This window comes from Trametes versicolor (assembly GCF_000271585.1).
Source record: "Trametes versicolor FP-101664 SS1 unplaced genomic scaffold TRAVEscaffold_7, whole genome shotgun sequence".
NCBI classification, from domain to species: Eukaryota; Fungi; Basidiomycota; class Agaricomycetes; order Polyporales; family Polyporaceae; genus Trametes; species Trametes versicolor.
The window spans coordinates 1,287,015-1,298,863 of record NW_007360327.1 but is presented as its reverse complement, the minus strand read 5'-3'; the positions used below and the strand labels follow the sequence as shown (position 1 = coordinate 1,298,863).

The 11,849-nt window shown below is 62.4% G+C and overlaps 3 protein-coding genes across 3 annotated transcripts; all 3 read right to left on the bottom strand.

Annotated features, from left to right (window-relative positions):
* Nucleotides 1–656: 656 nt before the first annotated feature.
* On the bottom strand, nucleotides 657–2,349 carry TRAVEDRAFT_29609 (uncharacterized protein). The gene is made up of 3 exons (XM_008040946.1): nucleotides 2,079–2,349; nucleotides 1,672–2,013; nucleotides 657–853 (listed from the first exon to the last, which is right to left on the bottom strand). Exon 2 carries the CDS (start codon nucleotides 1,832–1,834, stop codon nucleotides 1,676–1,678), a length of 159 nt encoding a protein of 52 aa, XP_008039137.1. The 5' UTR covers nucleotides 1,835–2,013; nucleotides 2,079–2,349; the 3' UTR covers nucleotides 657–853; nucleotides 1,672–1,675.
* A 244-nt stretch (nucleotides 2,350–2,593) lies between these two features.
* On the bottom strand, nucleotides 2,594–3,199 carry TRAVEDRAFT_48588 (uncharacterized protein; the record flags this gene model as incomplete). Its single annotated transcript, XM_008041118.1, has 4 exons — nucleotides 2,594–2,761; nucleotides 2,848–2,990; nucleotides 3,045–3,067; nucleotides 3,144–3,199. 4 exons carry the CDS (start codon nucleotides 3,197–3,199, stop codon nucleotides 2,594–2,596), a joined length of 390 nt encoding a protein of 129 aa, XP_008039309.1.
* Nucleotides 3,200–10,261: 7,062 nt separating this feature from the next.
* TRAVEDRAFT_125122 (DUF1767-domain-containing protein) lies at nucleotides 10,262–10,894 on the bottom strand (the record flags this gene model as incomplete). The annotated part of the gene is made up of 2 exons (XM_008041512.1): nucleotides 10,262–10,771; nucleotides 10,826–10,894. 2 exons carry the CDS (start codon nucleotides 10,892–10,894, stop codon nucleotides 10,262–10,264), a joined length of 579 nt encoding a protein of 192 aa, XP_008039703.1.
* Nucleotides 10,895–11,849: the final 955 nt, after the last annotated feature.

Sequence of the window (11,849 nt, the reverse complement as noted above, 5' to 3'; positions counted from 1 at the left end):
GGCGGGGGGCGCGCGGGGATCGGTGGTGGTGGCGGGAAGAGAAGAGGGATAAGGAGGGATTGGAGTGGACGCGCTCGGTGCTCGCGATTCGCGCAACGCGAGCCACGCGCGCGCGACGCGTGACGCGCCTACACGTGATCCCCGTTCCTTCTGTGACGTCGATCGTAGCCGACTCGGTCCGTCCCTGAGCTTCTTTGCCGCTCAGTGCAGCGTCCAAGTCGCCCAACCTCTCCCTCTCACCATCCGACAGAGCCCTCGCGCTGGCGTCATCGGTCGAAGCTGCCTGTCAAGGCTCTGTGCCAGATGCCCGTCCCTCGCTCGTCGCCCTCTGCTTCTCCACAGACTCTGCGCCCTCCTCAGAGTCTGCTGCCCGGTCCTGCTCTCGGCCGCTGTCACTGCGCGGCCCTCCATCGCGGCTCCCCCAGCAAGCGCGCACTTCTTCGACCGCCCGCCCCGTCCTGCCCTGCCCCGTCCCGCCGGCCCTTCCCTCCGGCCAAGTGCCGCACATCCTGGGATGAGAGGCTGGGGAAATAAATCGTAAGTATGGTAGGGTGGTCCGTCGTGGTTGGCGCGGGGGGGCGAGGGGGCGCGGCCGCCGGGCCTGTTCGCGGGTCGTAGTCGGTGCATACAGGACGGTCCAGCAGGAGGACTTTGCGGCCGTGTCATAAACATGTACATAGAGTAGACATACATATGTGTTCCTAACTACATGACCGCGCGCACTCGGTCGTTTGGCGTCGCTCAAAGTACATGCGCTCCCCCTGCCTCCTAAGCGCCCGTTTCCCAGTGCATAAACTCCCCACGCGCCCATGCCCTCCTCCAAGCAAAATCCCGCGCCGTCCGGTGTCGATCTCTGCGGGTAAATATGAGTAGTATCGTGTCTATTCGGCCCGCCTGCAAGCGATATTGCGCACTCCGCACGAAACGGCGCGGCCAAGACTCAATGGCCTGCGAAACGAGCGCGACGCACCCTAACGCCATTCGGTGTTCGAGGGCGCCCCCCGGGGACGCAAAATCGGCCAATTCCTGCTGCGCGGCGAGCCCATAAACCAGCCGGGGTACTTAAACCCTGTCCACCCAGCCGCAAGACCGCCGCGTCGGTCGCGGACACGCTCGGTGCCCACGGCGCGCACGGAGCCTGTACGCCGAGCCCACCCCCAAGGTGAGCTGTGCAGCGCGCGGCGAGCTCCGAGCTCGTCTGCGACTCCAATGCGCATACCACGCGGGGCACTGGCCATCTCGTACGATGCAAGTAACAGGGTGCCCTTACTGTCCCACCGCAGCCGACGACATTCCGCAGCGCCGTGCGGGACCTCGTCGCGACAGCCGACGAGCGAGCTGTCCTCCCGACGCCGTACGAGGCCGGATGCGAACGCCAGTCGCTCGAGCCTCGTACCGCCCCGCCGCCGCTCGAGGACAGACCAGAGAGACGCAAAAAAGCGGCGCCTGCACTCCCGAGACCAACTGTCCTTGTGGGGAGCTCGGCGCCGCGCACGGACCCTCAGCGACGCCCGAGTGCAGCAGAGCGCTGGGCGCGATGAGGACGAAACTGAGACGTGAGTGGTGCGTGCATGTGGCTGCGCCGAACACCCTAAGGGGCGAGTGCCGCGACGCTCGTCGGCCTCCGCGCTGGCAACGACACGGGCACCACAACAGTCGCTATTCACGTACCTACTCAGGCGTCCTCTCGCCCACAAGATGTCGCGGTGCCGGGCCGAGTAGGCGGCGTAGACGTAGCCGGTCGACGCAGAGAGAGGCCAGGAGCGGGAGAGGTGGCCGGGCGAAGGGGGACACAAAGGGAACAGCGGGCGGGGGAAATGCGATTCAAAGACATTTTAGCCCGCTTCAAGGCCTATATAGCGCGGCTGGGTGCCGAGCGAGTGAGCAGGGGCGGGCGCTTCGGAGCGGCGGACATTCGTCCCCTCGAACTCCGAGTATAGCAAGCCGTTTCCCCCGTGTTCAAACGGGGAGACTCGCATATCCGGACATTCGCGGGGCCTCCCACGCAGGCTCCTGGAAATCGCATGTCAGAGTGCTGCCCGGTGTGAGATCAATCAGCCATGAGACAGGGTACCCACAGTCGAGATGGCCTTTGCCTCAACGGCAGCAAAGTGCGAGGTTCGACGCTGCATCGACACAGTCGTGCCCACACTGGGCCGTCAGGAAACGTCCGGATCCTCGTTTCGGCTTGCCACCAACAACGCACACGCCGCGCGTGCCCCAGGACGGCCGTATAGGCCGCGCAAAAGCCCAAATTCTGGTCGAGATAGCGCAGACCCGAGGCGACACGGCCGATATACCGAAGACGTCGCCGAGCGTGTATCCAGTCGAGCATGCGATACGGCGCGGTGAGGGAGCGGAAAGAAGGAGCGGGCCTCAGCCGCCCAAGTCTGATCAATCTCCCAAATCAGGAAGGCACGGTCATTCGAGGCGCCCGCCACGCAAATCCGCGCTCTCGACCGTCCACCACCACCACCGCGCCATGGACGGCTCGACGGATGTCGCCCAACAAATCGCCAATTATGCGTATATAATCCGCAGTGCATGTACAAGGACGTTGATACTGGCGACAACGGCTCCCGACGCCGCGCACTCACTCAGCCCACTCCGAGATCTCCAAACTCGACCCGCCCTCCGCCGCACGCTCCGAGGCCGCCTCGATTGCGTCAGACTCCGAGACGGGCGCGGCGCCATCAGCGCTGCCGCGAGGCGCGAATGCAGGTGAGCCGAGGAAGCCAGACGCGCTCTCTGCCGCAGCAGCCTTGACCGAACATCCCGCCCCGCGCGCGGCGGCGATGGCCGACTTTCTGCCATGGCTGGGCCGTTTGCCATTATTTGCGCACGTACGGGTGAAAGGGGTGGTTGCTGCACGGCGGCCGTGTCCGTCGCAGTAGACGGCGGCGGCCTCCTCTCAGCCGCGCTCGGGATGGCGTGTTCCGCCGTCGCGGTCTCGCTGGGGTTGACGTGCGAGACGTCAGTGTCAGGCGAGCCTGGAGCCGGTTGTGAGCAGTGAAATGACGGCAGGTTAGGCCGCTGGCACTCACCCAAACTGACATCTATCGGAGCACTGCGCGGACGCGGTCACGGACAGCTGGCGTCGTGGGCTCCGGGGCGGCAGAGAGTTTTAGAGCGATAGATGTCACGTAGACGTAGCCGGGGATGGGAGAAGGGCGGTGGCAGACCGGTTCAGGGAAGCCATGGCGCCCTCGACGCGTCCTTCTGGACGAGTGGGCAGCATCGCGCGGACGGGCTAGGCATGTGCGCATTGCATATCATTCCTATTGCGCGAGAACCACTGACGTTTTCTTGCAGATTATCGCTTGCCCGAGTCTGGCTCCCTGCAGGAACGGGCGGGCTTCGCCTTCAAACGGCAAGGCCCAAGCCTTCGACGATGACCACCGTGCTCGAGTGCGGTAGGCTGCACGCCAAATACGGGTGATGTACGTACCGCCAGGTCCCCGATTACACGGCTAACCTGATCACGAACTACGGTGAGCTCGTCCGAACACCGCGCCCCTCCCGAATTGACACTACGCGCTAGGGCCATCCAGCACGTACTGCCCCGCTCGCGTAGTACGCGCACTCAGCCCATTCACCTCCCCAGCACTGGAGGCGGTTCACACGATCCCACGGAGAGGTGGCGGACGCCGATCCATCTGGGGACCCGCAACCCGCACGCCTGGAACCGTACGCAAACACGTTGCTCGGGACCGGAGCTGGCGCCCGCGAGCGTCATTGGGCACTTCCCCGCCCGGCGTCCATCGCGTACGTGGATCTCAGGTTCAAGCTCGTGGTGCAGGGCACGAAGCACGCCGAGCGCCGAGCGCCGGGCGCCGGGCGGATTCCTATCTCGCGAGGACCACGGGCGCGCACAGTGCCGGAGTCGGCAGCTCAGGGACGGTCGCGGCATCGTCCCGTCCTCTGCGGCGGACGGCGGGACATGTTGCGCGCGCTCGATTCGGCCGCACGCGAAGCTCAACATCGCGCACGGCGTGCCCGCGTCGTCCCGACGCGCCTGGAGACACAGCGTCGACTTGGTGCGTCCATCCGCACGCGATGGGTGTTCGCGCGCGTCGGAGTGTTACGGGACGCTTGCGGACGCTCGCATGCGTGCGTGGGCGACAGGGCGGCGCGTGATGCTCGGAGAGGGCGGCGGCACGCATGGCTGGCTTCTTGTCGGTAGTATCTGTATATTCTTGCGCTCGTACTACGCTGAAACATGTTACGCACTACAGTGCGCTGTCGTGTTTTCGGAGCGGCGAGCTCGTCCGCAAGATCGCCTGTCTGTGTGAGATGCAGCACGACGGAAGGCACTTCAGAACGTCCACACGAGTACGCGTCGAAACGGAGAGGTGCGAACCCGATAGCCAAGCACTTGGTGAGTGGCAATGTGCGTTGAATGGGCCAAGACTCACGTGCATCGCGCGTAGACATTGGCGGGGTGCGGCGGCGCGCACAGTTGACGCTTCCGCAGGAGCGGCGCGCCCGACCGTCTCGCGCTCGCTCGTCGGCATTCAACTGTTCGCGCATGTTCGCGTATGTCAGGGGACGGGTGCACGCATCGTCGGACGTGTGTGTACAAAGTTGCAACACAGTACGACGTGCGCGAGAGCTGTGGTGCGTGATTTGTGTCTTTGCGACATAAATACATGCGAAGTGGCCTCAAAGTCGTATTTTGCTTCAGATCGAGCTGAAACTAGCTGACAATGAGCGGCATTGTGCAGCGAGCATGGTGGTTCCTTTCGGGAGCCGTGTGACAGCGTGGGCGGGCACTCTGTCTGGGGTGCGCATTCCCCCGACACTTCGTGCGTATTAATGTTTCTCCAAACGGACTGAAACTGACTCGAAACAGGCTCCCCGGTTTGTAAATCGCGCTGGTACATCCTTGAGACGGCACGGCGGCGTGTCGGCGCGCGAGACTCCAGTGCGTGATTGTGTAACTTCCCACCTGGAAAGCGTGCGAAATGACCTCGAACACCCGGTTTTGCTCATATCGGGATGAAACTTGCAGAGACTATGCGCCGTGGCACAGGGAGCGTATCGTTCCATTTCGGGAGCCGTGCAGAAGCGTGGAGGCGCGGGAGATTACCATGTCCGGAGCGCACTTTCCCGTATGGATATCTGACGTCAAACAGTTCGCGTGTGCGCGCGCGCCAGGGCGAACACTTCATAACATCTACAGGATTAGACATACCAAAGCGCAGCGCGGGCGGATGCGTTGGCGAGACGGAATGTCCGTTCCATTGATTTCGGACAATTCGTAAGGGACCCCCCTTGGAAACTACCTGGTGAGATTTCTTTTCGCTCGGAACTCGTCGAAACTAACCGAGCACATTCTCCCCGATCCGTGGATAGGGCCTGTGAATTCGTGAGACGGCACGGCGACACGTTGGCGCGCGAGGCTCCGGTCTGTGGTTTTGTGACTTCGGCACCTGAACATGCGCGAAGTGGCCTCAGGCTTCCAATTTTCCATAGATCGGGCTGAAACGTCCTGAGCATATGGGCTATGTCACAGGGAGTGTATCCTCTCGTTTGGGGAGTCGTACGGAGGCGCGAAGGCGTCAGGGGTCGCTGTGTCCGGTGTGCACCTTCCCGCACAATTATCTGATGTCAAACGGTTCTGATGTGCGTGTACATGATGCAGGACGTCCGAAATACTTGCACGATTGCACGTACGAAAGCGCGGCACACTTAGATCAGTGGCCGAGGAGGAATGTTCGATGCATTGAATTTGGCGGATTCGTAAGGGTCCCCCCTTGGAAACCACCTCGTGAGAATTTATTTTATTCAGATCAAGCCGAAACTTACTGGACATGTATTACCTGGCGTATAACAACCTGCGGTCGAGTAACGGCGCCGGCCGGTACGGGGTTAGCGCGGGAGGGCAACATCTTGTAAGCACCCACCCCCACAAGCACAGTCTGGTGCGGGACATCGGGGCCCACAGCGCCCGCCCGCATTGCGGAGCGGTGGGGATTGCTTATAGGCGTGTATATGTCAAATTACTGCGTGCTCCGACACGGGATAGGGCTGGGGCGGACATTTCGGTGAGTTTCGCCCATCGAAACCACGACTACGCGCGCATTTGGGCGCACATTGATTTTTCTCGTACAGAGCTGAAACTTGTATATAATGTGCGTCCTGGTGCAAGGAGCACGGCGTTCAATTTTGGAAGGGTCGCGCCGCAGCATCAGTGCGCGAGCTCAATATCTTTAAAGGTGGGGTATCCCAGCCTAAACCTGTCCCCGCGAAATGACGAAAATCAAACTGTCCACGCAGGCTCGAGCATGACAGGATGCTAACCCGAACGTTAACAGACAACTGCTGGCGCGTGCACGGGGTTCGAAGACGCGAGAGAGGGCGGGCACACGCAGATCTGTGTTTGCCAGGCTCCCGCCCATGAAATAGCGCAAGACACCCGAAATACATTGTGCCCACACGGCGCTGAAACTCACTGGACACATGCAGCCTGGTACGTAGGACTCCCCGTCGACATTTGGAAGCCGCCCATGACGCTATCGTCGCGCAAGCTCGACGTCTTGCCGAGATTGCACCCCCCACTCACACGGTGCCGTGACGTAAGGGTCCCCCCTTTGAAAGTGTGCGCATTTATTTTTCTCGGACATGCCCACAACTCATTGTGCACCTACGCTTCTGTGTATAGATCACGGTGTCGCATTGTCGGAGCGGCGCGCCGCGTCGTCGACGTGCGGTGTCCGATTCTCTAGAGGAGATCAAGCCTGAGCAGGGACTCGCCTGACACCGCGAACGGACTGGGTGTGTCACAGACTGGCCACACGCGCTCAACCGCGACGGGGAGCTAACGTAACCGCTCACAGGCATATTCTGTTAGTGCTCGCAGCGGGAGGACACGAGGGAAGACAGCGACGCGCGAACCTGTGTGGTCGCCGGATCTCCGCCCATGGAATCGCGCGAAATGGTCCCGAGGTTCGTGTCCCCGTATGCCGCTGAAACTCGCCGCGCGCACGCACGCCAATGCGTAGGAGTCCCCATCGAGTTCGTGGTGCTGCCCAGCGTGCGATCGGCGCGCGAGCTGGACGTCTTGTCGGGGGCGCGCCCTCACACTCATCGCGCCGCGACGACCGCCCGCCGTGCGCAATCGCAGCACACACTCTGCACGGCACCCCATCGTTTCTGCGGCGTGTCCCATCGTCCGCAGGGTCTGCCAGCATCGTGCCTCGTGCCCCGGCGCCGTCTCGACCGTGCTCGGAAACTCGGCCGCTGTATCGAGCCCCTCGCCGCTGCAAAGTTGGAAGCCGTCGGGCATTGGGCGGTCGACTCACGCCTGCACGTCGTGCGTGGCGGGGAACGCACGTCACCTTTCCCAGCGGTGCCCCGGCAGAAATGTGGGGCGAGAGATCGCGCCGGACAGCGGATATTTGCGATCAGGGACTTCGTATTTCCGCCGCCGGTGTCAGAATTCGACCATGCAACGGTGCACGGAGACAAATATATATTTGGCTTGTGCAATTCTGGACTCGCAAAGTGTATGATACGTACATTGGCCCGAGTGAACATAGTAATGACAACGCGGCGCGTGGCTGCGGGAGAGGGCGCGGGCGCGGGCGAGGTCGTGCTGTGTGGCGTCCCCGATGAGCGGCGGGGCAGCGAGACCGTGTCGTACGACGGCAGAGACGCGGGCGGCGCCGTCTTGCACGGGAAAGCAGGGTACCAAGAACGTGGTACGCATTTCAACGGCGTTAGGATGTGGGGAACACCTGCCTGCATCCTCGGTCCAGGATATGGGGCGCATCAAATCGGAAAGCGGAGACACGAGCAGGCTGCGGCACATACCATCGAGATGTGGTCGCGAAGACGGGCCGCTCGGGCTCGTGAGGGAGACTGGCCCGTGTGTACTCAGCGTGCCCACGAAGAGATGTTGGCGATGAGAGGGACATCGTCGAGGCCTGGAGGAGTGTATTGCGGCGTTTCCAGCAACGAGGCGGCCCGCCCACGCTGGCTGCCACGACGTGCTCGACGCGGAGCGCACAGACTCCTGCACCAAATGCGAACGTCAGGGCTGCGAGTACGTGGGTACGACGGGGCGCCATCGTCCGAGGGCAGCGCAGACGGCGGAGATACGTGCACGACGTGAGCCGAACAGACGGAGCGCACAGCGCGCCGTGCAAACATGGTGAGGGGGCGAGCGAGATCTGTCGGGCATCTGGGAGTCACTTAAAAGCTGAGAGGGGTGGACGGAGTAGAGTCATCCCCCACCCCCTCCCCACTCCCTCTCCGCTATTCCCGCCGCTTTCCTCACCCGTCTCGTCTGCCGTGTCGCGCTCTCGGTATGTGCATCGCCGCGTTTGACCTCTGTAATCGCTCATGCTCTGACTGCTCTTCCACAGCCTGCGTGCGGCGCCGTCGTCGGGCTCGGTGTCGGTAGACGTGCAGGCGACCATGACAGTGCGCCCCTTCAGTCTCATCCGTACGTATGTACTGACCACATGTGTCAGCCTTTGGCCTCCGGACCGTTCGAGGGACTCACCTGCGTCGAAGGATAGCGGAGGGCATTGCGGGGGCGCGGGCGTGGGCACAGGTGAGGTATAGCTGGATGCAGTAGCTGGACTACTAGCGTACCTGTAGATCACACGCCTGCCCACGTACGGTAGAGCGTTCCCATCGCAGAAGGAAATTTTGCATCAGCCTACGAGTAGGAATTAGCACATTGCAAGCTGCACCTCCGTATTCACACTCACATATTTTCGCTGCATTTCCGCGCGGCACTTCATGCGCTCATCTCGAGCTCACCGGCAGTAGCATTGCATACCGCCGTCAAGACAGACGCGAGCAGGCTACCGGCTGGAAATGAGAAGATGCATACCTCCGCGAGCCGCTCCGCAACCTTCTCGCCGACCTGCCGCATGCACTTGTGGACCGAATCGAGCGAGACGTCCTCGCAGTCGACGGCTGCATCACGGTCTTCGTCCACGTCCGCGCTGCCGCTTGCTACGCCGCTCGCCCTGGCCTCCGCAACCCCGACACAGTTGGGGGTTGTAGTGGTGATCTCAAACACTCACCAGTCTCCCCGTTCGTCTCAATCCGAGAGCTCGATCACGTCCTCCTGCGGGGGCTCCGGCGCGACGCGTCTGCGCACATGCCGCGTCGGGACGGGCACATTCTCCTTGTCGCCCTCCATCTCGTCGTCGCTGATGTCAATCACGTCCATCGGCGCGTCCGCCCCGCTGCTCGACGACGCCGGGCCCGCGGCCACCGAGCCCCCGCGCCGGTGCGTCGCCAGCCCAGTCGTGAAGAGCGTGCGTGCCGTCGACTGGCTGCGCGGCTCCGGCTTCACTCGTGTCTGCGTCTGCGGCGCCTGGACGCTGCTCGCGCGGCCGTTGGTCGCGCTCGTGTTGGCCGTGGCGTTGGCAGTGGAGTTGGCGGTGGTTCCGCGGAGGAGCGCCTCCTGCGCAGCGCGGTCGACTTGCTCAAGGAAGCTGTCGTCCATGTCGAACTCAAAGTCGTAGTCCTCGGAGCCCGGCTCGCCAAAGGAGACCTCCGCACGCTGCTTTCCCTTTCCATTGGAAGCGCCATTCGCGGTGGGCGACATGAACGGGTTCTCGTCATCGTTGCTGCCCGGTAGGTCCACGGGCGGCGCGCGAGGTGGGGAAAGCCCAATGGCGCGGGCGAGGCTCCGCATTGCGCCTGCGTCCCCGGAGTTGACGCGGACCCTGCCGACGTCTGCGTCTTCGTCCGCGCCCGCGCTGCCGCTAGCCAGGCCACTCGCACTTGCGCCACTTGCGGGCTTGGAGAAAAATCGCGAGCGCTGCAGCACTGCCTCGCGCGGGGGTGGGTCGGGGGTGGGAGAACGACCAACGCGACTAGGTCGCTTCCGGCGGCGAGGCTGGCCCATGTCGTCGTCGTGCTCACGCTCGACCCGGCGGGGTGAGTTGGCGCGGACGGCATCTGCGTCGTCCGCTGGAGGAGAGATGTCGCGGAGTGCGGGACGTGGAGCAGCTACTGGGTCCTGGACGGGTACCGGTTGGACGTCTGGTGCAGGCTCAGGCTCCGGGACGTCCTCTCTAGGAAGTATCTGTTAGTAGAGGGGACATGCCTATTGAGGGCCGGCGTACCCTAGTCTCGCCTTGAGCGCACGGAAAAATATGGCGTCGCGCTGTGCATCCCTATCGTCGTTTTTGGTACCCTCCATTACCTGGACACAGTCGGGCTTTAGGAGCGCGGTGTTGTGACGTATTGATACGTTGCTGAGGATCATCTGCCCTTCGAGCGTATCAGCGGGTCATAATTGGAGTGCATACAGTTCAGCAGGAGCACTGGAAGGTGTTGAACTGACCTTACAACCCAACGGCGTTTCGCCCAATTCGAACTGGGGAAACGGCTTGCACTCAATTCCGGGCAAGACGGCCACTCCATCGCTCAGTTGGAACTGCAGCATCGAGCGCGGATACTTCGGCATCGGTTTGCGTTCTTCGCCATTCCTCTGTTCGCGCCCCTCCCGCAGAGCCGCCTGCTTGCGGTACTCCTCGCGCGACTCGTAAGTTTGGAGCAAACTGTATGCGCTGTGGCCGATCTCCATTATGCCGACTACCTCCACGAGAATGGGTCCTTGCAAGACGGTGTTCTCCGCAGTGTTGATGTTCTCTGGGAAGCCTGTCCCAGGGATCATACTGTCGGCGAAGTCCGACGCGAGGAGTTGGGCGTTGACGAGCTCGAGGATCGCGGGCATGTCACGCGCGGGATCAAGGTTTCGCTCCTCCAGAATCCAGGAATAGCAACCTTCGATCCATTCCTACGAGGCGAACTGGTTAGCGAAGTGGCAGAAGCTCCACAGGGGGCAGCATACAGGATCGACGGTCGGTCGCGGATAAGTGCGTTTGAGCCACCGGGCAACTTCGGCGGGAGGGCGGGTCATGCTGGTATGCGAACTAGGTGCAGTGAAAATATATCTGTGAAACGCAAATTGTGAGTGCTGTCGTTACGCTGATGGACATAGGGCGCACCCGGTGAAATGTACTCACCGGAGGGAAGGAAGCCCGTCTGTCGGGAATTAGTAGGAGGATATATGCGCTAAAGCGGGACAAAGACAGCGTGTTGATCGTATGCAAGATGGGATATTATGGCGACAAGGAGCGTAGTGATCGTCCGGGTTTGGGGAGTTCTATCAGCGCGAGGAGCAGTGCGCGCGTGTTGGTGGCTGGCCTTGCCTGGTGGCGCTATTGATATCTAGGACTACGATCGACTGATGCTCAGCGTGAGGATGCATAGAAGGTTATTATGACATACGCGTCGTCGCGATGAGACCGGAATTTGAAAGAGTGGGCGGCTGGGGGTGGTAGCCAAGTCGATGCAGGGGGGCGACCGGTCGTCAATGTCCGCGAGGGGTGGCTTGGCGGCGTGCTCGGGTGGTATCTTGCGTATTCGTGCGCGCTGAGTAGCGTCGAGGTCGTGGCGGCCCAGGCGGGGGGCGCGCGGGGATCGGTGGTGGTGGCGGGAAGAGAAGAGGGATAAGGAGGGATTGGAGTGGACGCGCTCGGTGCTCGCGATTCGCGCAACGCGAGCCACGCGCGCGCGACGCGTGACGCGCCTACACGTGATCCCCGTTCCTTCTGTGACGTCGATCGTAGCCGACTCGGTCCGTCCCTGAGCTTCTTTGCCGCTCAGTGCAGCGTCCAAGTCGCCCAACCTCTCCCTCTCACCATCCGACAGAGCCCTCGCGCTGGCGTCATCGGTCGAAGCTGCCTGTCAAGGCTCTGTGCCAGATGCCCGTCCCTCGCTCGTCGCCCTCTGCTTCTCCACAGACTCTGCGCCCTCCTCAGAGTCTGCTGCCCGGTCCTGCTCTCGGCCGCTGTCACTGCGCGGCCCTCCAT

Bases quoted from the DNA above. Each gene is read 5' to 3' on its own strand.
- TRAVEDRAFT_29609 (XM_008040946.1), bottom strand. From the start codon at position 1,834: ATGTCTTTGAATCGCATTTCCCCCGCCCGCTGTTCCCTTTGTGTCCCC.